The 25596-nt window shown below is 37.8% G+C and overlaps 1 protein-coding gene across 3 annotated transcripts; it reads right to left on the reverse strand.

Moving 5' to 3' along the window:
* Window positions 1-668: 668 nt before the first annotated feature.
* On the reverse strand, window positions 669-24792 carry ptprc (protein tyrosine phosphatase receptor type C). Of its 3 annotated transcripts, XM_065955731.1 has the most exons (31): window positions 24521-24792; window positions 19259-19273; window positions 17938-18117; window positions 17629-17769; window positions 17393-17416; window positions 15570-15842; window positions 15235-15474; window positions 15023-15139; window positions 14652-14786; window positions 14409-14564; window positions 11917-12048; window positions 10985-11196; window positions 10807-10867; window positions 10592-10700; window positions 10321-10355; window positions 9968-10077; window positions 9750-9840; window positions 8242-8318; window positions 7541-7577; window positions 7331-7428; window positions 6989-7114; window positions 6640-6797; window positions 6155-6290; window positions 5143-5292; window positions 4912-5002; window positions 4553-4689; window positions 4257-4391; window positions 3444-3563; window positions 3187-3347; window positions 2046-2181; window positions 669-1286 (listed from the first exon to the last, which is right to left on the reverse strand). In XM_065955731.1, exons 1-31 carry the CDS (start codon window positions 24582-24584, stop codon window positions 993-995), a joined length of 3951 nt encoding a protein of 1316 aa, XP_065811803.1. In that variant the 5' UTR covers window positions 24585-24792; the 3' UTR covers window positions 669-992. The 3 variants fall into 3 exon arrangements, with proteins under 3 accessions (XP_065811803.1, XP_065811804.1, XP_065811805.1); XM_065955732.1 differs by lacking the exon at window positions 17938-18117 and having other exon boundaries at window positions 24521-24791; XM_065955733.1 differs by lacking the exons at window positions 17629-17769; window positions 17938-18117 and having other exon boundaries at window positions 24521-24791.
* Between the last annotated feature and the right edge of the window lie 804 nt (window positions 24793-25596).

Consider the following 25596-nt stretch of genomic DNA (forward strand, 5'->3'; position numbering starts at 1 on the left):
CAAAATGCTGCTGCAGCACTGAATCATTGACCAAATTTAAAACAGCTCTGATCAGACAAATATGACAGATATGTAGACTCGAGCTCATCATTTCTAAATGACAAATGATTGTGTTCTTATATCATTGTACTTATTTCCTGTTGTATCTTGTGTCTTACATTTTGTAACTTTTTGCCTTGGACAATAACTTCACACAGATTTAAAATGTTCATTGTATCAAAGTAAATAATTGTAAAATAATTTAAACAGTTTTCTCCTCTGTCTTTTATATCACACGTGTATGATTGTATTTTAACATTAATTTATTACACTTATCATATTGCTACCATAAACTCTCTTTTTCACAAATAGCTACATTTACATTCACACACCTGAGACCGAGAGGAAGGCAAAATGTTTATGGCATTTTCGGATGCCTTGCACTTGGTGAGTCAATCCTAATAAAGCCTATCTAAACCAAACTATGCAAAGACAACATTAATAAGACTTTTTTGGGGGGTCTCTTTTAATCAAACAGCAAAGAAATACCTTAAACTTCTTGAAATCTTTAACACAACATCATAATGACTCTGCTACACTAGAAATATATAAACGTGTAACACAGCTTCTGGTTATTTTGCAAGAGAAAAAAACATATAAACTTAATTCAAAACAACATGCACTTAAAATGGGATATATAAAATTGTATCCACTTTTTATTTAGAATTTCCTGTGCCTCACGATACAGTACTCAGGACTCTAGTTTGACAACAGCATTATTGTAAAATTTGCTTGCAGACACTCTCTTCAACGTGAAACGTTCTCTTCTAAGATATTTATAACTTAGTTTAAATTGTACTTTTAAAAATTCATATTAAACATTTGATCAAATTCTTTCATGAATCTCAAGCCACACATTGTTTTTTACATTCATTAAGTAAAATATGAGAAAGCATCAAGTTAAAGCGCTTATTTTCCAAAGTAGTAGGCAGAAATATGTACGCAACCCCTCCTCAGACCTCAGCAGTGACCGTAGGACCGTTGCTGCTGTCCTCCAGGGGTGTTGTCTCGGTGGGAACCTTTTCAGCCGCCTCTTCCTTTACTCCATCACCCACATCAGGAGTGCTGTCTCCTGCCCCCTGCTGGCCTTTGCTGGCAGTGCTGGCTGGCTCATCAGGCTCTGCTGCTAATTTGGTTTCATTAACGACCAGGACGGAGTCGGCTGCGGAGGCCTGTGCTGCTTTCACGTCCCCGTTCTGAACAGGAAAGACCCCATCCAGTGCGTTGTACAAGAACTGGTACTCCTCCTGTTTGAGACAGAGGTGGAATTAAGTCAAACATAAAGGTTTGGTGCTAGAATGAAGGCGTTAAGGCTCACACTATGGGCACCACAGAAAAAGAGCACAAGAAATCACAGGTGAACATGATGAAATGCTTTTCTTTCCAACAAAGAAATTCATGAAATTAACAAAACCAACACTGAATGTGTCATATAAACACTTGGGTAGCTATAGCCTGATATATTATAGATGATTCCTTTGTGCCATAGATTTATATTGTCATCATAAAACTGTTTTCTATACATTTTTTTTTTTTATACAATTTTAATTTTAATTTATTTTTACATTTGATCGTACTCGTTAGAGGTTTTATTTTATTATGTATTTATTGTATGATAATAATCATAATTGTAAGTTTCTCTGGGCAGGTACCAAAACAAGTGGGTGTCTTGATTTTCAGTAAGATCTTAAGTAGGAAGTAACAGTGTCAAGTCAGAGAGCTACAGAACCAGGAATACTTACAGAGGAACTAGATAATAGACAATTTTGGTCTTTTAGGATATCTCTTTATATCTATCATCAGCTTAAACCTTTAATTCTTTATCAAAGGAAATGGGCTGAATTAAAAGTGGAATATATTTTTTAATCCCAAAGGGAGCCAGAACAAGGCTGAAATGTGGTGCTGGATACGTGAAACACATCAGCAATTGTTGACTTTGAGCGCTGTGGGAAGTTTAGGTTGTGTAACTTTGCACTGACAGATTCTGAGTTCCTCTTCTTTCTTACCAGACTGGAGAGAATGCCCTGTCGCTCCTTGCGCAGAGTTTTGGCCACCTGAAAAACATCCACCAGCTTCTCAGTCTCAGCGCTGTCCAGCAAGTTCCAGAGAGCACAGAAAACCCCAGTGCGGGACGAGCCATCGCTGAGGAGTCACACACACACACACACACACACACACACACAGGTTATGATGACACACTATTCACCTACTCATCCCTTTAACAACACCTTTTTAGGTCATGGTGGGCTGCAGTATCTTAATAATTAATGAACATTACTTCTCTTTTGACTTCTTTCCATTACGTAACTTTCATTATTTCATAATTCCTATCTATCTATAGTGGATAAAAATGTTTCATTGATGGCTGGGTTGATTGGCTATTCCTGCTCTGCTCTCCTAAAATGTGATTAACCACCATCATTATGCAAAGAAATGTTTCTTTTAGGCATTAATGTAAGAAGCTTGATAAATGTATCTTACTGCAGAGATTTTCTCACTTCAGTGTGTTTGAAAATATGGGCCAAATTGTACTTCTTGTTGTACTTGTGGAAGACTTAGGATCTCTGAGCCATTAAAATAGGAAAATATAACATGCACACTCTAGACTAAAGAGAATATTATTTAACACATTTTTAAAAAAATAGTAACATGCTGACTTTTTTTCCACTCAGTTCTGGAGATTTTAGGAGCCAAACTAAAAACTGACCAGCTTTGTCAAGAAATACTTTTCATCACAAAGGCATGCAACTGTGTAAGATGTGCTACATGATTTTTGGCCTCTGTCAGGCTTTTTAGGTCTGAACTGATCAAGGAAGATGTTCACCTACAGCTCCTTTCTGCCTGAGGTATCTGGCTGTTTTAAGACCTTTAATTTCCATGCTGCTGTTGTTGAGTGCTTCCCCATGTTGGTTTAGGTGGTTCTCTATAAATAACATAATAAAGAACATGTTCTAACCCTGCTCTATAGGTAAAGTTTAATGCGATACTGTTTGTTATGATTTGGCTATATGAACATCGTTTTGTTTTCTTTCAAAAGAGTTAGCAAGCCTTGAACCATTCTTTAGCAAAAATATAGGCATAAGTTGTGGTTGTATACACACTACTCCTTTAAAATTCCGGAGGAAATTTTTGGAGATGTTGTCTTACTTGCAGTGGACCACGGTGGAATTGTTCTGCTGTGATTTGTCGCTGCCACAGCTATGCTTGATGTCTTTGATCATGTCGGTCAGATACTGAGCTTTTTCTGGCAGCTCTTTGCTCTCCCATTTCAGGAACTGGAAATGTTTCACCGACCGACTCTCTTTCCTCTGTTGACAGAAGCCATGTTGGGTTAAAAGAGCTTGTGATCTGAAACGAACAGTAATGACATCCTGATACAGACGGAGCAGTTGTTGCTGTGTTACCTTGACATGGCGCAGCAGCATGTTTCGGGTGGTGAAGGTCGGGGTGATGTCTGTGCTTGCTACCTCCACCTCAAAGTCCCCGAATATTTTCTTGTCTTCGTCCCAGTAGACACAGTCAGACTAATTTAAACAGGAAGACACACATATTTTACTGAATATATATGGGTTTTTTTGTATGTGAGATGAAATAAGTATTTTTTATTCTCTTTATATTGAAACAGTAAAGTGCAGTGGTTCCCAAAGTGCGGGTTGGGACCCCCTGCAGGGTCACAAGACACTGATAAGGGAATCCCAAGATGCGCAAATAAAAATTTGAAAGGATTATTTTACCCATTATTGAGAAAAAAAGTTGTTTAATTCAAAATAAATGCAAAGTCCCCAAGTGAGATTTGTTCTGAAATGAAAGTAATATGTAAAAATGTTTTTGCACATGACTGCAACAATGTAGGTGTCTGTTTCTCTATGTTAATAAAAAATGCACTCAGACATACTGAAATTATATATTTGAGGCGTTTGAGTTGTTCTTATGCCAGTGTTTGGATTGGCCTTTTCATTGTGTCACTGTGTGCATTGTTACGTGTTTTAACCACTTTCAGGGACAGTGAGGGTCCCCAGTGTCTGGCAAGTTATTTTGGAAAAAATGAATGAAATATAATGCAAAGAAATCATAAAAAAAATGTATAAACTCCCCTAATTGGCAATAAGTATCTAATCCACTCCTCCCTTTAAAAAAATAAATCAGCTTCGAACATTTAAAAATGTTATACCTGCATCACACTCCCTGTACAGACAGCATCACACTATATTTAGTACCTTCTCTCCCTCACTGCAGTCTGAGAGCATGACGATAGTTGAGGCTTTCTTCTGATAAACCATGGACCAGAAGTCAGCCATGGTGTCTGGCAGCGGAGTCTGTGCAGCGATGAAGATGCGTGGGCCCCAGTAACCCTGAATGGATAAGAAAACACATCGGTTTGTTATCATGCGAAGTCCAAATGAATGTATTTGTATATGTATGTACACTTTAAAAAAACAAAAAAACAATTACTCTAAGGATAGGAAATGTCCTGTCAGTGTTATGCAGGAAAAGTCTGAAAGTTATAACTTACATCTATGTGTGAGGCATTGATATATTTTGTGGAGTCCTCATCTTCCTCATCTGATGAGTCTTCCTCTTCATCCTCATCATGTTCACTGTCACGACTGTGTCCTTCATCAAGCTTCAGCAACACTCGGTTGTAGTCATCTGTTAAGGTTCAGGTATATGAATAGATTCACAGACTAACAGACCACATACACAAAATTATGCTACAAACTGGGACCAAAGAAAAAAACAAAACAATTTGATATTGAAAAAAAATGAACTAATGTTTTAATAAGTTCATAAGTCACTTTTCTAGCCTATACGGCGCCCCTTGTTATAAGTAGTACAATGTAAATGTAGTATGAGTTTTCAGCTGACACTTACATGGGATGACAGAAGAAGTACGATTCTTCTTCTTGTTTTCTTCTGAGATCCCAGACTTAAATGTCCTCCAGTTTTTAAAGGTAGGGAGTCTCTGAATTGCAAAAGAGATTTTATGAAGTATTTTCTCTCCCATATTTGGTTATGAGAGGTGGGTGGGGGAAAAAAGAATAGAAGAACGTTTTTCTGATCATTTCAAGACTTCTAAAAAGGATGAATGACTGAGTTTCATACCTCAAACTCCTCTTCTAACAAGGATGATTCGTTATCAGAGTTTTTCTGGTTGAGTGTGGACAGTGTGCTGTGCAGCTCAGGCAGAGTGATCTCTGTCTCTCCGAACTGGTTGTGCTCCAGCAGCGCCTGGTGAATCAGGATGTACTGGGCCTGAGAGAGGACAGAAGTTCTTACCTTATTAATCAAACTGTCAACAAGGAACACAAATGTTGCTATCCACACACAATCCACATCTCAGACTCAACCAATCGTATACAAGTTGTCATCCTCCTTTGTTATTGGTTAAGATGCTTGTGGTGTACTGTGCTAACATTACCCATGTTCTTTATGAAAATAGTCAGCCTTTTATATATATTGTCCAAAGAAATGCAAATATAAAAACAAAAATGTAACCTGCACTATGGCACATCCATTCTTTGCACAACCTGTTACAGCTCATAAAACATCTTACACATGAAACCAGCCGTGTGAGATCTCAGGGTAGTTATTTTCTAATAAACCTGTCATGTCAGCACATCTGGTACTGTGCATTTCTACTATATTGTACTGTTAAAATGTCTGAAATGTATAACTTGACATCAGCAACATATAGAATTTGAATGCATTTCTAAAAAACTAAAAAAGCTCAAATTGGGGAGCTGGTGGTGCAGCGATTGGTGCACACACCCCATGTTCGGAGGTTGCGGGCGGGCGGGCCCAGGCTCGGGTCTGACCTGTGGTGCCTTTCCCCCTCGTCGTTCCCCACTCTCTCTCTCTCTCTCTCTCTGCCTGATTTCAGGCTCTATCCACGATCTATCTCTAAATAAAGGCATCAATGCCCAGAAACAAACCTTTAAAAAAGCTAAAATAATGACCTACGCCAATTAATTATTAAGAATTTATACTAATACTTAAATATTAAGTATACTTATATATTGTCTTCTTCTAGTTCCTAGTAGTTCTACCTAAGCTTGTGCACCCTGCTCCACTTTATTATCTCTGTTAAGCTGCATGATCTTAATTGATAGCTTACCTCCACTTGAACCATCAGACATCTCTGTCTGCGGAGTCTGACTACGTAACCATAGATGTCCACTCTGCCCTCCGCCTCCAGACCCTCCATCATGGCGTCGATGCCAATGTATGTGCCTGTCCTGCCGACTCCTGCACTGCTCATGAGGTAATGACATTGAGATAATATATGGGTTATAACACATTCCAAGTTTCAGTAAAGGATTCATGTTGTGTCTTTGTAAATAATACTACAATGAGCAATAAGTATTTTACTGCTCTTTTGTTAAGTTTCTTGAGATAACATTTGTTATGAATTGGCACTATCCAGATAGAGATTGAGAAATTGAGAGATGATATTAGAAATGTGCCTAACTTTGGTGACGGTACAAAAAAGTTTCCCAAGCTGCCTTTCCAAATTAAAAGTCCAGTTTTACAATAGATTAGATTAAACATTGTTTAGATTTAGAACATGTTAGATCACCCAGAGTAAGACTGTATGCTCACCTGCAGTGGATGACGATGGGGCCGCTGAAGAAGTTTTTGAACGCATTGACACGCCGCCTCAGTTTCAGGAGAAGATATGGCTCCCCTGGGACGCCATGGTCGGGCCAACTGATGAACTGGATGTGGGTCACCTCCCTCTCTGAGTTCTTCTCCCTCTTCTGCAAGACATAGATGGAATTATATTCGCACAGAGTAAAATATAAATACCCAGATGTATTAAAAGTATCTATATATATATTTGTATGGGGACAGATATGCTGGCTGTAACAGCACGAGCATACTCAAAAAGTAAAGATAATCACTTTGCATATGGCTCACACCAAAAACATTTTCATCATTTAGGACTCACATTAATGAGGCTGAGACGACGGATGATGTAATCGGGACAGTTTTCCTCTGAGTTCAGCTTCACTATGAACTCCTCAAAGATCTCGGCCTCTTGCACCACAGACGGCCAGTACTGAGCGCACTTTACCTGCAACACAACAAGTGAGAGGAGAGAGCTAGAAAGTGAAACACTGAAGACATTCTCCATGAAGGACTACAGTGCTTTCCAGACATTGTAGTTGTGAATTGTGGGCCTAATAGATTTATTTATATCTGTGATGTAGTCAGTTATTGTAATTGTAACCCTGTTTCAATGTAACATTAATATCTACAATAAGTAAAAAAAAAAAATCCCTGAACTTACCCTGTTTCCCTCTTCACAACGTGTTACCATGACAATGATAGAGGACTGCTGCTCCCACACCATCCTCCAGAAGTCGCACACAGTCTCTTCCTTTGGCCCTTTAACACAAATCCTTCATTATTAAAAAAATATATAAATACTGTTAACAGACATGCACAATTTGAATCAACCAGAAACATACTGCTGTGTATTTGATAGATATGAGCTTACCTTGAGCTGCAATGTATTTCCTGGATTCCTTGTACCCCTGCAGTAGGGAAATAAATTATTTTTAAGACGTTAAGGGTTTTTCAAGAAATTAACTTTGCTGCAAGTCCAACATTTTACAAGACAAGTACTGCTTCCATGTTCACTGTTTGGTGTAGTTTGCTAAAGGGGATTTGAACATACAGTATATTTGGGTAACCTGAGAGTCTACCGACCCACAAAATGTGAAATAAACCCATCCAGTCATTTGTTTGTGGTCTGCATAAGTCTTACAACACAGAGAAAAATGCTCCGTTTCAAATGTGCTCTCCTTGTGACGTCACAGTGGGATTCTGGTAAGAAAAAAAACCCCCTCCCCTCCCCTAGGATCTCCACCCATGGACTCCACCCCCAGACTAGATCAATACTTTTGCATTGGTCCTCCATTTTTATTCTTGCTAGCAAACGAGTGATGTTTACCGGGAAACTCAGGGGGGGCTCATTGCATTTAAAGAGACACACACACCAAAACGGAGCGTTCTTATAGAGCTGGTGTATACAAGGTCACAAACCTCCTCTGGTGCTTGATTCATGTTAGATTTTGACCAAAGCACAGCACAGATGTTTTTAAAAGGTGGAAAAAGGGGTATAATATGTCCTCTTTAAAGCTTGACAATAACTAAGAGTGTAGCAGTAGAAGTTGTATGTTTACAATATTTTCGTACATCAACGAAGCTGGCATTGATATAGTCACATCCTGCCTCTCCGTTTCCAGTGGCCAGCTGCACACGGTTGTGGTCGTCTGTGTCAAGACATAAAAAAAGTCAATAACAAAAAAAATCTAAGAAACATGTCAACAATTCTTCAACCTTTCAGCAAAGTACTGTATGTCAGAATGTATTAGAAATGTAATAAAGATGCAGTGTGTAAATATGAAGAAATCAGTTATTAAGGAAAGGACAAATATTGTGAGGAGAACAGATACTTTTTTACTTCCAAATGTTGCTTGTCATTAGGAAATAAAAAGAGAGAACAACAGAGGGATTGAAAGAACAGGGTGCTGAATTGGAAAAATTAAAGTTCCCTTTGAGGAATCCTCCAGTTCCAAGTGTATCACTCATTGAGGAGCTTTCCCTTGATAATTGTAAAGAATGGCAGTTTCAGGAGTGTGTATAACCACCTCATCTTATAGCTACCCCGCAGCAGAGACTTAAGGCATAAATAATCGTAATGTAGAAATAAAGAATCATGTTACTGATAGTTTTATCAAACTTTACCATGACATGACCCCCTCATAGCGTTAACCTCAGACGGTGACCCCCCTCCTGCAACATTTCTTGAAATCCTTGAACTAATGTGTGTGTTATTCTTTTTTACTGAAAGATTGTCATAAAAAAGAATGTATCTTTCAACATGCATTGATTGATAACAGCTAAAAAGACCCATTACTATTTTATTGTCACAAATACTGTATGTTATGTTTTACTAATATATATATATATATATTACTGTATACTAATGTTTTTTATTCTTGTTCCATTTTACTCTCTCTTCCCTCCAAGTTTTCACGACCCCCCTGGCACTCTCTGGCAACTTTGAAAAATACTGCTATAAGTCATATAGGCATTAAAACTAATTTCAGTTTCATAACCAGTAAACAAAACTTCTCAAAGGAGCTTAAATGGATTGTATGTTTAGTTATACAAATATCAAATCAGTGTAATTGTTTGGTGTAAAACAATTGTATTGCCAAAAGATCAATTAATATAGAAAATACCAAAAAATGCCTTGACTTAATGTACTTTCTGCTTAAAACCACTTCCACCTCCTGTGTTATATCCAAACACACACAAACAGAGACCGTTAGCTTTTATGTTTGAACAGGTAAAGCCACAGTTACAGATGATGACGTCTTAGTCCTCCACTAAAGGATATGATCCTAAAAAGTTTGAACTACATTTCTGGTTAGGTGTCACCCTGATTGAAACTTTGTGTGAATACAATTTTAAAATAAAACTTACCTATTCATCGACTTGCAACATGTCCCACAAATGTTTAATAAATTGCAGATACTGAAGTAATATTACAGCAAACCACTACCCAACTACAGTTATTGGTTTGGATACTGACCAATGATACATTTGGTTTGAAAAAAAAAGGTAAAAGCTGTGAATAAATACATATCATACATCTCATGAGTGCTAAGATCTCCTTTATCTCACAACAGACTCACATGGCAGGATATCCACGTAGCGGTTCTTCGGTGCGTTGCATGGCTTCTTGGCCTCTTTCACACTGTACCTCGAATAGATTCTGGGGATGCTCTGAAAAGAGAAGCAACTCAGGTCAGAGAAATCAAGCAACAATTATAGAGTACCATTCACACTTTTTTTTGCAGAATGCACATTCATTTTTCTTTTTCAAAAAACCAATAACAACAACATGAACTACCTGAAACTCTGCCAGGAAAAGTCTCCCTTCATCAGCCAGCTTCCTCTTGTAGGCGTCCAGCAGGAACTCAGCTGTAATGGGCTCGACAGGCAGCAGGTTCTCCTCATCATCTACAAGAACAAAGCAGGCAGCGGATGAGACATGGTAACAATAAAGTGCTGGAGAATTATGAATTTTCGAATACTTCAAATGAACAGTATAGTATATATATATAGAAATACATCTTTATATTCTGATTATTTAAAATATTAGCAATAGTAGCTGCCACATGTGAGAGCCATTTTTACTCTTCTATAGATTGATCATTTTGTTCTAGTAAAGATTGAGGAACAGTCAATAAAAAGTCAACTCACTTGTTGTAATGAGCTTGATGTTTTCACTCATATCGCTGAAAAGGTAATAATAAAGATCAGCATCACAGATTCAGAAACTATACATGTAGAATAATTATAGATTTAAAAAAATAAGACCAGGGAATCACTATTAATAATGACAATAATTATGGACTGTAACTTCAGATGTTGCCTTTATCAGTACAATAGCTGTAAGAATCACAGGGAAAATTCAAAACCAAAAGCAAAGTCGGACTCAAACTGATGCAGGAGAAAAGAGAGCGATTCTTACTGGGACTGTCTGCGCTTGAGAATAAAAATCTTATAGACAACCAAAAGCAGGGCCACAGACGTGAGGATGATGAGGAAGATGAGGAACCCAATGACAGCTTTGTCATTATCTGTAAAGTAATCAGGAAATGATACCACAAAGGGAGCATTTATGTTAAAGTTACACTGTATGTGAAAAAATTATCTAAATGTCATATTGATATAAACAGCTCTTACATTGAGTGGTAACAACTTCGTGCTTCAGATTTCCCTCAAATTTTTTATTGCCAGCAGCCACCTGGAATTAAACAGAAAAATAACCTTAATCAGAAATTGTAGTTTTTGAAGAAAAAGAGAAAACATTTATAGTATGTATAAAAAATCTTGACAACATAAATATTGGGATCATACAAACCTCCAGGATGTATGTTGTAGAGTAGCTCAGATCTTTGAATGTAAAAAGACATTCTTTTGTCATGTTTTTTTGGGTCAACACAATGTCACCGTAACGAAGACGTGCAATGTAATACCCTCCAGGTCCATAAAATCTTCCTAGAAGAGTGCAGGTTACTTTTATCTCATTATGCCCTGGTAGAGTCACCAACGGTTTAGAGATATCAGCTGGTTCTGTTGGAAAAAACAACACATTTTACTTTACAAACAAGACTCTAACTGTCACAAAGTCTCAGAGAAAAACATGGAGAATGACCACTTTTATTTAAATCAGAAGTCTATTATTAATATGTTTACTATTCATTCTTCACTGGTCATTGGAGCTTCATTGTAATTTCCATTACAGCTTATAGCTCCTGTGAGGAATTTTCTGTTTGTGTCAACTTTTGCGACCTTTTTGGATGTAACTCTACATTTAATCTCATCCTGCTGTCTTTTAACAGTCAAACGTATCACTCACTGTGAAACCTTTTCTCTTAAGAATGAGAAGAGGAAAAAAAAAGGCTATTTTGATGGCTGGATGTAGTTAATGGTCTAATCATCTGACACCTTCACAACAGCAGTGTTTACAGGAATAAAAAATTACTTCATTGAAATCTTCTTCTTGCAGGTGGACTCTTTTGCTTTGTAGCTCATAAAGAGGCTTCAGTATAAATATAAGTCTGTTTTATAACCAGACTGAGTAAATGAAGTATAGTTTGTCACAGTTTGAGTCTTCTCTTTAAAGAATTATGACTTTCAGAAAGACATTCACTTTGACTGATGAACATTTGTCTTAACTTAATATTCAACAACACGTGCAATACATGACCTTTATACATAACCCGGATAGTCTGTTATTATTTTACACATGTTGACTCTAATCATCTCAAAAAGAAACTTTTTTAAACTTACTGCCAACGAGAGTCTCAACAGGTGACGTTATTTTGACAAAAACTTTTTTCTTGTAGCGGGGTTCAACACCACATTTATAGTTGGTATACGGATCCAGTCCATCAATTAAACATCCTCCACGTGAACTTTTACCTGTAACAAGGGTTTCAAATTTCATCTTCGTCATTTTTCTTAACCAATAGTTGAACATGTTAACAATCAATAATTGAGTTACAAAACACACATCTTTTCCTCAGTTTGTTTAATTGACACCATTATACTATCACAACAGTTACATGAAACATGAATTCATTAAATACAAACTATTTAAATAAATAAAAAACAAGGCTCTCTCTTGAAAACAGCACTATTTTTAGAGTTTAACTGTCCTTATTCAACGTCACTGCGTAACAGCACAAAGCCAAACGTGGCCCTACCGCCGTTTCTGGACTAATAAGGCCGACCAAATGAAACACCTTTTTAAAATCAACATAAAGTGTTATAAAACCATCGACCCTCTTCACAATACACATAATCCTCCTGGTTTGACTATTGGAGAAAATTAATATATCTAACCGTTCAGGAGTTGTGAGCACATAAAATACATTAATCACCATATATGTTTATTAAATGGAAGCCTATTACATGTTAACGCTGGTAAATTTGTAAAGAAAACAGATTTTCTTCTTTTCAGAAATTCTAAACGGTTATTAATCGATTATTGATTCATCATTAACATCTGACTGAACAATAAGGCATCTAAGACCAATCAGTCTGTCAATCAACAAATCAATCATTATTTGTCAGTGGAAGTTCATCAGATCTAGCACTGCAAACCAAAGCCCCTTAATATTCACTAGTTATGGTACTGGTCTTAGTTAGTTTGGTATTTTTGTCTATTTCAAAGTTCAGGTTTCCTTGTTGTGATTTATCCTGTCTATCCTAGTGTTGCTTGTTTCCCTTGTTTCAGTAGACTCAACCCTTGTGGTCATTCAGTAGACATTTTTTGTGTCCACCTCAGTAGACTGAACATTTCAGCATGGAAACTAACTTCTGGTTTTTATGCAGTATGGACTGGATGCATCCTTTCAGGAAATGAATTGTATTATATCACCCGCAATGCTGTGCGAAATTAAACGTAAATCGTCACTTCACGTGCGCCTCCAAATAAAAAAAAGAAAGAGCATGGATTAATTGAATACATTTCTAATCTAGAGTTAAAGTCCGGTCTGAAATCGCTACTTTAATTAACAAAAAATGTAACAAATGTTTGCAACCTTTTCCCCTCTATTTAAATAATGATTTCCAAATTTCTGTATGCATCTTTATTGGTTTATTGTACTTTATATAGCCTAATGCCTATTACTCTCTTTCATTTCTCCCTTTTGTGATTTTATTATTTAATCTGTCTTTTACTTGATTTGCATTGCGATACTGTTTTTCGTTTAACTGACTGTAGCCTATATGTGCATTACTCTTCTTGAATAAAGCTAAAAAAATAAAAATAAAAAAAGAGGACGGATGCGGCCGGTTCGGGTAACTCAAATGACCCCACTTCCGTACTGAATGAACCAGACCCAAGTAGGAACAAATATCTGCCTACTGTGCGCGCCTACTGTCTACTGACTACTGAAAGGTTGTGTAGGCACTTTGCAATTCGGATTCACCCATTGTTCCTTCCCTTCTGTGTCAGATCGTTGTTGGATGTCAGTTGTTTGCCAGTGTCTCATTACCTGTGCTTAACAGTTTTTCACCGTTTTGGATTTGAATTTAAGTAAGTTTTTGAGTTTGCCTTTTCGTTAAAATAAATAGTTTTTTGGTTTCTGCACTTTGGGTCCAGTTCATATTTTTACACCACATGACAAACTTATAGTTAACTCATCAAAGTTCATGAATTTTTTGGCTTGTTAAGTGAACAACCAGTCATTTACTGACTCAGTTTTAAGCTGCAAATATCAATATTTTTTACATTTGACTATATATTGTATAAAGTTATTATGTGTTCGACGGTAAAACGGCAAAGTCCAAACAGTGGCGCCTCTGTGAGGTCACTGATTTGTCGGTCACATCCTCACTCTTTGTTTGATGTTCAAAGTCATCCTGTTCACTGTGAGGATTTATAAGGATCTTAAAACACTAGTGTTAGCTCTATTTACCCTCTTTGGGGACCAACTACTGCTGGCGGATCAATTTTGACTTAACACCCAGTTAGTTCCTTCAGCAAATACAAGAGCTTCTATCTGAGCATCCATTGGCTTATTTACCATTGTGTCAGTCATCTGACGATACGTGAAAAATGAAGAGACATTTCTTCAACGGAAATTCTTTTTCAAGATTACTATCCAAACTTTTATCACTCAGGATGCTAAAGTGTTAGCATGTAGCATCATTTACATTTCCAAATCATATCTAACTATTCAGGTGAACTGGCCATTAAAAGAACCTGCAAAAAAAAAAAAAAACTACATTCATGTTGACTTAATAAGAAAATTGGGGAGAGTAGCTTTACTTACTGTGTTTATGTTTGGAATGATGAGGGACACAACTGCAGGGAAAAGACAACTTTGGAGACTTGGTTAAGACATCTTTACATTTCTGACTGGTTGTAGTCCAACTGAACTCAACAGAAGTGTTGGTCACAAACGGCTTTGTGATTGTAGTTGTAAGATCTGTAAGAAAACGTTAGACATCTGTAAGAATGAAATCATCATCAAGCTGATTGTTGCTCTGATTAAACTGAAGTAGAGTAAACATACCACAGTCAATGTTGAACTTGATAGCAGTTGTGTTCTTTATGGTAACATTGTTTTCCTTGATCTGACCCATACAGCTGTAGTTTGTGAAGGGCTCCAGCTCAATGGGCTTAATGGGCTCACTGATTTCATCAATATCTGAGGAAACAAAAGAATGACATTTCTTCAACCACTGCTGTTTGTGCCTTAGTGCCTGTAAGCATTTCTCTTTAGGATTTAGAACAACAATATCTCCACCTGCTCCTTTAGTTTTACTTGAAAGTGTAATTCCTTTTCATCGCTTTCTTACCACAGTGTAAGTATTCAATAGCAAATTGTCTGTTTCAATGTAAATCAATTCATAATGATGGCAGACAAAGTTTCATCTCACTTACCCAGACACGTGTGTACAATGTTGAGATTGCTGCAGTTTTGAGGTAATTTTGTTTGTATTTTATTTATAGGAAGTTCAGTTGGTATTTCCGGTTGTAATCCACTTACATTCAAATAATCTGTAAAGTCAAATAATCAAAATATTATACATGATGCAACACGATCGACGGATTGATGTTATTCTGTAAATATGGTAGGACGCTACTATACATACCAACGTTGCGTTTGATCTTTTCGAAGGAAGAGTTCATACACATTGCTGAAGTGAAGGTTGTGGTCAAGTTTGGGCAAATGTCATCGATACCAGGTTTGATACAAAACTCTGTAGAGTTAGTGCGGCGGCATGGCTCTGCTGCAACATTATTGGATGCTGACATTGAAGAGCCAATGTTCCAATCACTCCTGTAACAAACATATCCTGGGATGCAGCTACCGTCTTCAATGTCTTTCAATTCTGAAACAAAAAAGTGATGCACAAATGTCTCTCCAAACTCAGTGCTTAACTACAAAGAAAAAATATGCGTTTTGATAGTAGTTATTTACACTCACCCATTTGAGTTGTGAGTTCAGAAGTTTTATTTCCAGTGTAGCTACAGAACGTTATGTTGCCAGCACTGTCATTAAATTCCACAGCATGTTTGTATTCAGTACAGGGCTTCAGGTGTTTGATCTTATGTGATGAGGTTTGGTTGGAGTGGAACACTCGTATCACTTCGGTCTCAGGATGGGCCTCTTCTTTGATGTTTATGTCGTAGGTTCCAGTGGTAGCGCTTGTTATGTCTATCTTGAAGCCAAACTTGATGGTTGAGACAGCGTAAGAACCTGCACATGATATCAACAGAGTCGATTGTACTCACTGTATAAATCTACTGGAGTTGTAATCTACAGTAGTTTTTAAACCCATCGTCATACAGTCGTAAAACCTCTGGGAGCAAAAGCAAACTTATTGGTAGCCATAAAGGAAATCCAGCCAAGACTATTTTCTATGTGAGAATTTTTACAATGCAATTGGTAACTTGAGAGGGGAGGATTAAATTTGGGTTGAGAGAGTCTAAAACCAGATTGTTAGCTGCACTGCTACAGATGTCTGTCTAAAGAGATTTAAGTTAAAAGTTTGTCAGATAATATCTGATAGGAGGATCCAGGATTACATTACAACGAATAACAATCTACTTCCTTAAGCCAATGCAGAAGTGCAGTTCCTCAAGTGTCAACTTGAGACTGACTAAAAAACCCCCAGAAAAACCATGATAGGATCCCGTTTAAAATACCCTTTTTACAGCAGAAATAAATGTTTACTTCCTGGCTGGGTGAAAACACGTTCTGGTCTTCGTAGCTCATTTTTGTATTTATAACAACTTGCAGGGGATTCATTATTATATGACTCTCCATTTTGATGGTAAGTTTTAAATGGGGCATGGATCTGTGAGAGTTGGGGCATGCTGGCTTTCATTCAGTCACTAACCTTTACCTCCTAGCTGCGTTGATGTCATTGGTCGGATCTTTCATCCACAAACAATATGGCTATCTGTGTGGTTTATGACTTTAACTGGCCATCAGTTTGGACTCAAGCTTTTCTAATGAGTTATTGTTTTATTATATTGATATTTTAATGCTTTGACCAGGTATGCACTTTGCATACATGGTACATTTATTCATTTATCAGCAAGTGGATAGGAGTCAGGATTGTTGTGGGCTTTCTCTGGAGAGATTTTGGCGTTCAGTAGTGACGAGAAGACAGATATTTGAAGGCCCATGATATGTGTTGGTCACAAGCCTCTCTATCACCAGAGATACATGAGTCCATTCTTTGCTTCTTTAGTCTTAACAGCTGTGCTCAGCCACCAACAACGCAGAGTCTCACTCTCTGCAGGGTAAGCAAGCCAATTCACCAGCTAATAAATCAACCACATCGACCATTTAGCTTTGATAACTTAACATTTGCCAACCTCTTGCTCCACTCCAGCACCATCTTTCATTTAAAAAAAGTCACTTCGGGCACGGACACATTTGGTGGTCTTGAGCTTGTGTAGCACTTTTCTAGTCTTCTGTTCTGACCACTCAAAGTTCTTTTACACCGCAGGTCAGACCTAACCATTCACACCCATTCACACATTGATGGCAGAGGCTGCTAAAACAACATGGCTCTGAGTTGAGGCTTTAAAAAAACTCTTGTAACCATCCTGTTCAACTCAGCTATGGGCTACAGTAATTGTGTTGCCTTTGTTTGTGTGTTCTGACATAAAGTATCCTTGGGTCCATTGAAAGGTGCTATATCAATTCAAGCTATTATTATAATTATAATATAGTTATCATTATTACCACTAAATAGGTATTTTATTCCATTTAGAAAAAAGAACTAAGCTACTTACATGGTGGAGGTGTTTTTGTGGTGGCTGGAGAAGATTCACCCGAGAAAAGAAAATACAACATCAAAATATTAATGCATGATTATGGAAAATTAAAGTACTTTTCCAAAGCAGCTTGGAAGGGAGCTTGTGTTTGGATTAATCTTTTCAGAGTTAGTTCTCGTATCAAAGGATATAACAATCTTACCACAGTCCTGTACAAAAACAAACATGGAGCTTTTTAATGAGAAAATTCCAACCTGTGGTGGGCGGAGCCACTGTGCTGGAGGTGGTGTTTGCATTTGAGGTCTGGTTTTGAGATGTGGTTGTTTGAGGGTCTGTTTTCTTGCTGGTTGAATTGGTTGTGGATGTGAGTAAGGTGCTTGCAGGAGAGGTAGTGGCTGTGAGATGGAGAGCAGGAGGAGTCATCTTCAAGTAGAATCACTTTACTTACAAGAGTCTTGCCTGATATAATATCTATTTCATATTTCAGGAGAAGAATATTCGGCTGATTTCCATGCTTATATTTTTTATGAAGCTGTACACAGAGCAGGGTCTTAATACATTACCAGGCATGGTGGTTGTAATAAGTGAAGAGTGAGTGGAGGTTTGGGTGGCAGTGATCGAGGTGTCTGAAGACGTGACAGGAGCTGCTGTCACGGTGCGTGGAGATGAGGAGTTGCCTGACAAGCTGGTGACCAAAGGGGTATCAGTGTTTGTGGTGTTTGGAAGTAAGGGGGTCGAAACATCTGCATTACAAGAAAACATTAGTCAAGCCACACATACAATCACTATCACAGCTCCTACAACACTAATAGGTTCTTGGCCAATGTCCCACTCACAGTGTTGGCTTTAGCAGCACAGGGCTAAAATACAATAAGATGAATTGAGCATTACATGTAACTGAGTTCAAATAGTTCCTGGTTGTGAAACCTGATTCAGCTTGAACATTACGAAGCTAAAGATTGTATCAGTTGTTAGCATAATGTTGTACCAATAGCTACCTAGCTTATCTTCTCAAAAAATAAATTATATTCTGTTTTATTAAAACCTTTAACTGACTTGACATAAAAATATAATGAAATCTAGCCTAACTAGGAAGTGTCATTTAAAAAACTCTCTCAGCTCCGATGAACTGAAGTCCATTTATAACCAATGTCAGTTACTTCAATACAATAGTAATATAAATCATCAACCCTTTGTGCATTTTTTTGGGCCTTTTTGGCTTTATCGGATAGGACAACTAAATTGAAACAGGAAATATTGGGAGGAGTGAGTGGAGGATGGCATGCAGCAAAGGGCCGAGGTCACATTGGAATAAAAACTAAATTGACGTTTAACACATATTAACACAAATGAATGTCTGAACATTATGTACCCTCATATCAGAGAACAGAATTTAGATATAAAGCCTGTAGTGAAGGCAAGTTTGCTTAAGCTGGGCTAAAAAGCCAAGGACTCTGTGTAGGTAAGAATAAATGCAGTCCCAGCATCCATTTCAAAAGATTAAAGGCAAACCTAAACATGTTGAAAGGTGTAACAGGTTCACATTAGTCTTGTCTGCTTATCATGTAGCTATCTGTCATGTTTCTGCATGTTGTTTCCTTCTGTTTCTGATATTAAAACATGGAAGGGGAGGAAACCAAAATGGAATCTAATGTCAACCTAACTTCTTTAAAAGATTGATGAAATCTCTCACTGTGCACAGAATACCATATTTTCACTTGGTGAGCATGCTTATATCATGAGGTGTTTCTGCTTTTTGAAACCGATGACAGCAGAGAAATGAAGCAGCATAAAGACAGAGTGAAGTGGAATAAAACATTTCTTTCATCAAACAGTTATGATGTATTTGAATGTTGAAGTGTTATTGTGTTCATTTCTACTTACCAGGGCCATTTTGACCTGGAATTACAAAAGAAAAAAAAACATTAGAACCATTTCAGCATGTGTTCTTGAAGGTTAACTGCTGATAGAGTACACACATAAAAAGACTTGGCAAACAGAGATTTACTTAGAGCGTTCTTTGAAAGCACTGGCTTCCTTCAGACTAATGAAACTGTTCCTGCAGGGCTGAGGCATTATCAGGTCACAAAGAGGAAAACGCGGCCATTTTGATCTGAACTTCTGTTAGAAGCAACACTGTGCAACCTGGTTGCCATGACAATGCGGCCTTGCTATTTTAAAAGGCAAACCACTATTTCCTGCTTTGCACTGAAACCTAAAACCTCCCTGTACTTAGAAAAGTTGTTTGAGTTTGGACAGCCTGCTGGCTCTCATTGGAACTGACCATTCTGTCTCTATAAAAACTATTTTCTTTTAAATGTGACATTACTTTAGACCATTGGTCCTATTATTGGAACAGTGGTGTTCACAGAGCAATGAGGTAGAGGATAGTGAAACAGTGAGTCTCAGGATGTGGTTTTGTGCACTTTTGTTTTACTAAACTGAGCTGAGCTGCTCGCCAACTCTCTCTCTCTCTCTCTTTCTCTCTGTCTCTCTCTCTCTCTCTCTCTCTCTCTCTCTCTCTCTGTAGTGACATTTCACTGAATTCTTTATGTGGATGGATTTGAAAGTTTCAGTGAAAAGTTTTGGAGACACAATTTGTGATTTATGAATAAGTTTAAAAACTGATGACAAATTGCTTCCAATCTCACTTTATTTTAAGCTGAAGCCACACCCTTATAACAAGAAGCAAGTAAAAAAAACAAAAAACGTGTTTATAGTTTAACCCAGTTATACTTCCTTTTTCAATGTCTTCAGGGCAAAGTGTGAAACAATGGTGTCAAGTTTAAACTGCTATATGAGCCTGTTTAAGGCCTTAAGTGGAAGAGAAGAAGAATTGAGGGAGACATACAGGTAGAGGACGGGAGACCCTTTACAGTATCACAAAACAGGAGTCAATACAAGATGAGTCAAACAAAATTTATGCATAGCAAAGATAAGAAAGACTTTAACATTCTGAATTTAATCCAGAAAGAATATTTAACTGCGTACAAAATCCGGATATTGTTAACAAATTTAATTACTAATCACTTGTTTGATTTTGCTTTGAAAGCCCATCAATGTCAACCTGTTGCACTGTGGGAGAGAGAAAGAGAGAGAGAGAGAGAGCGAGAGAGACCCCTGTTAATACAATCACTAACGAGTGCTGTGCGGGCCTGTGGATCTGTGGGAACATATCAGAATGTCTGTAGTTGTTCACAGTACATGATACAGTGTTCAAATTTCAGGAGAGATGAAAAAAACGTTTGTTTTCAAAATGTCAAGATTAATTCCATCTTTCAAGCCAGCACAAGCAGCAGAGTCGTCCCTGTCCCTCTGGTCACTCAATGAGGTGGACATTTCTTTAGTCTTTTTCCAGATCGTCATGCAGAAGACTCTCAATGAGAGGCTGCGCTCACACTGTGTGGATGCACACTCACATATGAATCTCCACAGCATGTTCTTTAAACTTCTTTCTCTCACTGTTACGCATCCTAACATTATTGTGTCTCTCTTGGACAAACTATTTCAACACATAATGCATCAGGGCCTATAATTGGGACCTGCCTTAGTTCTTTATTTGTTCGGCTGGTAAAAGGAACTGGGCCTTAAATTTGGACGGGTTTTATTTGAAGTTTTATGGTATGTTACAATTACCGAACCAATTCCCTCAAACCCCTCACAACACTATCATCTTGCAACACAGCTGTCTCTTATCCATCAGTTTCAATAGATTAAAAGATATATTTTTAAATCCGCCTCTTCTTCCTTATTCCCTCAAATTTTGCATTCATCACACGGCACCGTCCCTTGCTCTGTGCGACGCCCCCACCTCCCCAGAGAAGGCTGTATTCATGCAGCATTCTGAACATTTCTGACCTCGCTTCTTCATTTTAGACACTGCACTTCCCCTTTTTATATACCATGAATTCACAGGGCATTTACATGCTCTGTCTCAGCGTGCTCTGCCCACAGCACTCTGCTCGCCTCTGACAGGAAATGAAGGCAACTCAGAATGAAACGCGGAAGTGGTCGATGTTCAGATCAAACAACTGTGTGCTGCTGCAGTTGAAGAGAGTTCGTTATTTGCATCTTAATGGAGACATAGTTGCTATAGCTGCATAGCAAAATCCAATTCTAACATGATCTATGGCATGTAGGGATAATTTGATCCTATATTCACTTAACCTCTTTAAAAATGATTTCAAGACAAACACGCAGGGTCGAGTTTTTCTTAGGATTCAACTTTCTATTTGGTATAAAGAGAAAAGAAACATATACATACTCGTAGTACAAATAGAAATTATTTCAAAAGCACAGTAGCAGGATGTAGAGGACAAACATTTCTTTCATAGCACATTATTTGGGGTTTTGATATATATGTCACAGGAGCCCTTTAATCTGCTGAACGGTGACTACACTGTAACTATACATTTACTGAATGTAGGACAAATACTGTACATGAGTATGTTTCTAATACATGAGTATGTTTCTAATACATGAGTATGTTTCTAAGACATGAGTATGTTTCTAATACATGAGTATGTTTCTAAGACATGAGTATGTTTCTAAGACATGAGTATGTTTCTAATACATGAGTATGTTTCTAATACATGAGTATGTTTCTAATACATGAGTATGTTTCTAAGACATGAGTATGTTTCTAAGACATGAGTATGTTTCATACTGTTGTATTTTAACTTTTGCATAACTAGAGTACCTGATTTTTCTTTCTTTCTATTTTTTATTAACTTTATTAATCCCTGAGGGGAATTCTAGTTTATCCTCTGTTATTGAGAGACATGCTTTTCACACACGTAGGCCCAAAGTACACACATGCACAACCAGGACCTGCTAACAGATTGGCATTAGTGGACAGATGTCAGAGTGGGGCTGCTACACTATACGCAGGGAGTGCACCAGAGCTGTTGGGGGCTTGATGCCTTGCTCAGTCCAACTTCAACAGTCCAACTTCCATATTTTGGAACTGGCAACCCTCAGGTTACCAACCCAAGTCCCTGCAGACTGGGCTACTGCCGCCCCAAATAACATGGAATTTCTAACCATATTGGGTAGAAATAGCAGACTGACTATTGCGGGAGTCGTAATGTGTATTTTAGCTGTGTTGATTATTTGTTATGATTCATTCCTTCAATGGGAGTGATACTTCTGTTCATTAGCACTTGGGCGTGTTTTTCTTAACCTTTTTTTTACCTGCTAAGTTGTGTGGCGGGAGGGAGACAAAGAAGGTGAGTGGGTCGTTGTGATTATCATCTTTGTCATTATAACCATCATTACAATCATTTTTGTCATTTTTGTCGTTTTGTTGAATAAACGTTTAGAACTTATATGGACCTTGATGTGATTTGGTAACAAACGAGTCAGGGCTCACACCAACTTGTGTTCTCTGCAACACAATAATTGCAGAGATAATAATAATAATAATAATAATAATAATCAAACACATTTTTTTAGTCGCTACATCAATTTTACTTAAAAGTCTTGGTTGAGATTTCAAATCTATTATCCAAGAGTGTCCTGGCTAAGACAGGCAGCAACAAAGTCTCTTTAGTAGAAGCTTGAATCAATCAACTTCCCCTGAAGTGAAGGTGAAAGTACTGACGTTTTTTACAAAAATCTATCAGAGATATTTCTTTATGAAGGATGTTACATTTGGGGATTTACATTTACACTGAGTTTTGATGTGAAGCTGATTGTTGGTGTTATCTGTTTGCCTGGTGGTTCAAATACTGTATAACAATGTGTTTAGGGTTTATTTTTTAAGAATGGGATTTTATATTATGTACAATTTTGCCTCTGGAATAATGGAGTTTAAGTGCAATGTACTATATAACACTAGAATACTAAAGTTCAGTACCTGTGAGTACTTGACAGGGATGTTTATTACCTCGGATGAAATGCTTTTTATTTACTGTATAAGAAAAGTGAATTGTTCTAAAATGAAAAACAAAGGCTCATAGATTTCAGATGGTTGCTACTTAAAGAACACTCTTCATGTTGATGGAGTGACATAAATGAGGACTGTCTGTTGCTGTGGTGCACCAAAGTGATCACCTTGCACACTTGCCGAGAAATACTCAATAAGAGAAACTAATGACAAATACTGACCCTGACTGGGGAGTGGTATAAATAGAGAGGAGGGTTTATTTCAAGATATATAGAGACATCTGAGCTGAAAGTAACAGAAATGATTTGATGTTCTGATCGGCAGCAGAACTCTGAATGATGTAAGAGGCAGCAAGGTGGGTCTGGCTTAACACACAAGCATGCACCCAGACGCGCACACACACACACACACACACACACATACACACACACACACACACACACACACACACACACACACACACACACACGTATCAAATACAAGACACACACAGCCACAAGGGTTGATGCAAAGCGCTCGCAGCGACACACCCCGACTAATTTTCTCATCTCTGACAGGCACCAACCCTAAACACACACACACACATATTCACTTACACCATCACATCACAAGCACACACACACACACACACACACACACACAATGTCAAAGCAGAACAGAAACATGATTGCAAAAATTCCCATAGCTGTGAAACAAATGAAAGGATCCGTTTTAAAGAGCGTCTTGTTATTAACAGCCGTCTTTGATTGAACATAAGTGTTTATTCTTTTGCCAAAGGGCCTCACAAAGCTGTCACTTCTGTAGCTCTTCACATCACTGCTGTGCGCTCTAATGTCTTGTGTTCTTGGCTTTGGAAAGTTTAAGAAACATGAAGTCGGTACGGCTCAAAGACATGATATACTGTAGCTTGTCGTTTCTGCCCTCAGCTTTTACTTGAAATGATTACATTTATGGTTTTCTGAGCTGACGGATTCACATCTCTATCTCAATCTGAATCTCTCTACTTCAAGTGTTTCACTTTTTTCTCCCTTAACACGATCGTATGTTCAACAACCAGATTGCTACAACTTCAAAAACAGTTAAGAGTTTAGATTAAGAGACCTAATCACCTACAATTGGTTATTATTATTCATATTATGCATTCTAAACAGATTTCTTGTCTTCTTGAAGACTTTCAGATAACAGTCACGAGGAGAAAACTTCAGAAAACACCATTTCCTCTCCCCATTATTTTCATTAAGATTACATTTATTACTTACAGTTTGCCAAACCGATGATACCAGCCCAGAGAAGCAGGATCTTCAGACCAAAAAGACCTGCCATGTCCAGGAGTTAGGGTGTGTACAGCCACACACCATACAGATCAGTCCTGCTGTTTTGTCCTAATAACTAACTCTAAAGGAGAAATATGTCAAAAACTTTGCTTTTTTTTCTAAAGCTACATACGTTTTTCTGTCTTATCGGTTGACGCAGCTTCCTGGACTTGTTCCCCAAACCCTGAAACCTCGCCTCTGGTGTCAAGTCAAGCAAGTGGCAGTGATGTCACACCAAAAAAAAAAAGAAAAAAGAAGCCTGCCACTACCTTAATGCCTCAGTGACAGGAAGTTTCATTTCAGCTACGCCACCAAGAACAGGAAGTCCTCGCTCATCCAATGTTCTCGTGCTTTTGCTCAAGTGTGAAAACCCACAGACTTATTTTTAAAAAAGGATGAAGTTCAGTTTTAGACAAGGAACATTCATTTTTTAGATTTTTATTATGTAAGGCCTTTAGATACATTGCTGCTCTTAAATTCAAAGTTTAACAGACCCCAAACTGATCAGTTATCATGTCAACACATGTTGAGGCCTTCAACTGTAGTTTTCTGTTTTGTTTGCTTCTGTTAAACTGTTTTAACAACGCTACATGAGACGTTTGACACACAAGATGAGAGAGGTACGCTAGTGAGGCTTCTAAGATCCCCACTTCTTTCTCACTGACTCCTCCCTGCTCTAAAGCTAGCAGGCCGGCAGTCGCTGGGCCATAGAGTCAAAAAAAAAAAAACGAAGGGCGACCACTGCAATGTGCGAGAAAAAAAAGATGCAGTCTTTCCGTTTTTTTTATTCGTCACTCTTTTAGTCTAAGGAGAGAGAAAACATGTGGCCACTGGCTCCAGAAGTGAGTTTCTTCATTTCTGCTGTTCCTTCTGTGTGAAATTCATTTATAAGGGGATGTTAGATCTCTTCAAAGTCATTGATCGTGCACACTGTTTGATCATCGTGCTCTGCCTCGGAGCTCAAAAATGCTTTACTCCTGTTTACATACACAAGAAAATGGGGGATAAAAGAGGAAGGAGAG

The sequence above is a fragment of the Labrus bergylta genome, chromosome 6 (assembly GCF_963930695.1).
Source record: "Labrus bergylta chromosome 6, fLabBer1.1, whole genome shotgun sequence".
Lineage (NCBI taxonomy): Eukaryota > Metazoa > Chordata > Actinopteri > Labriformes > Labridae > Labrus > Labrus bergylta.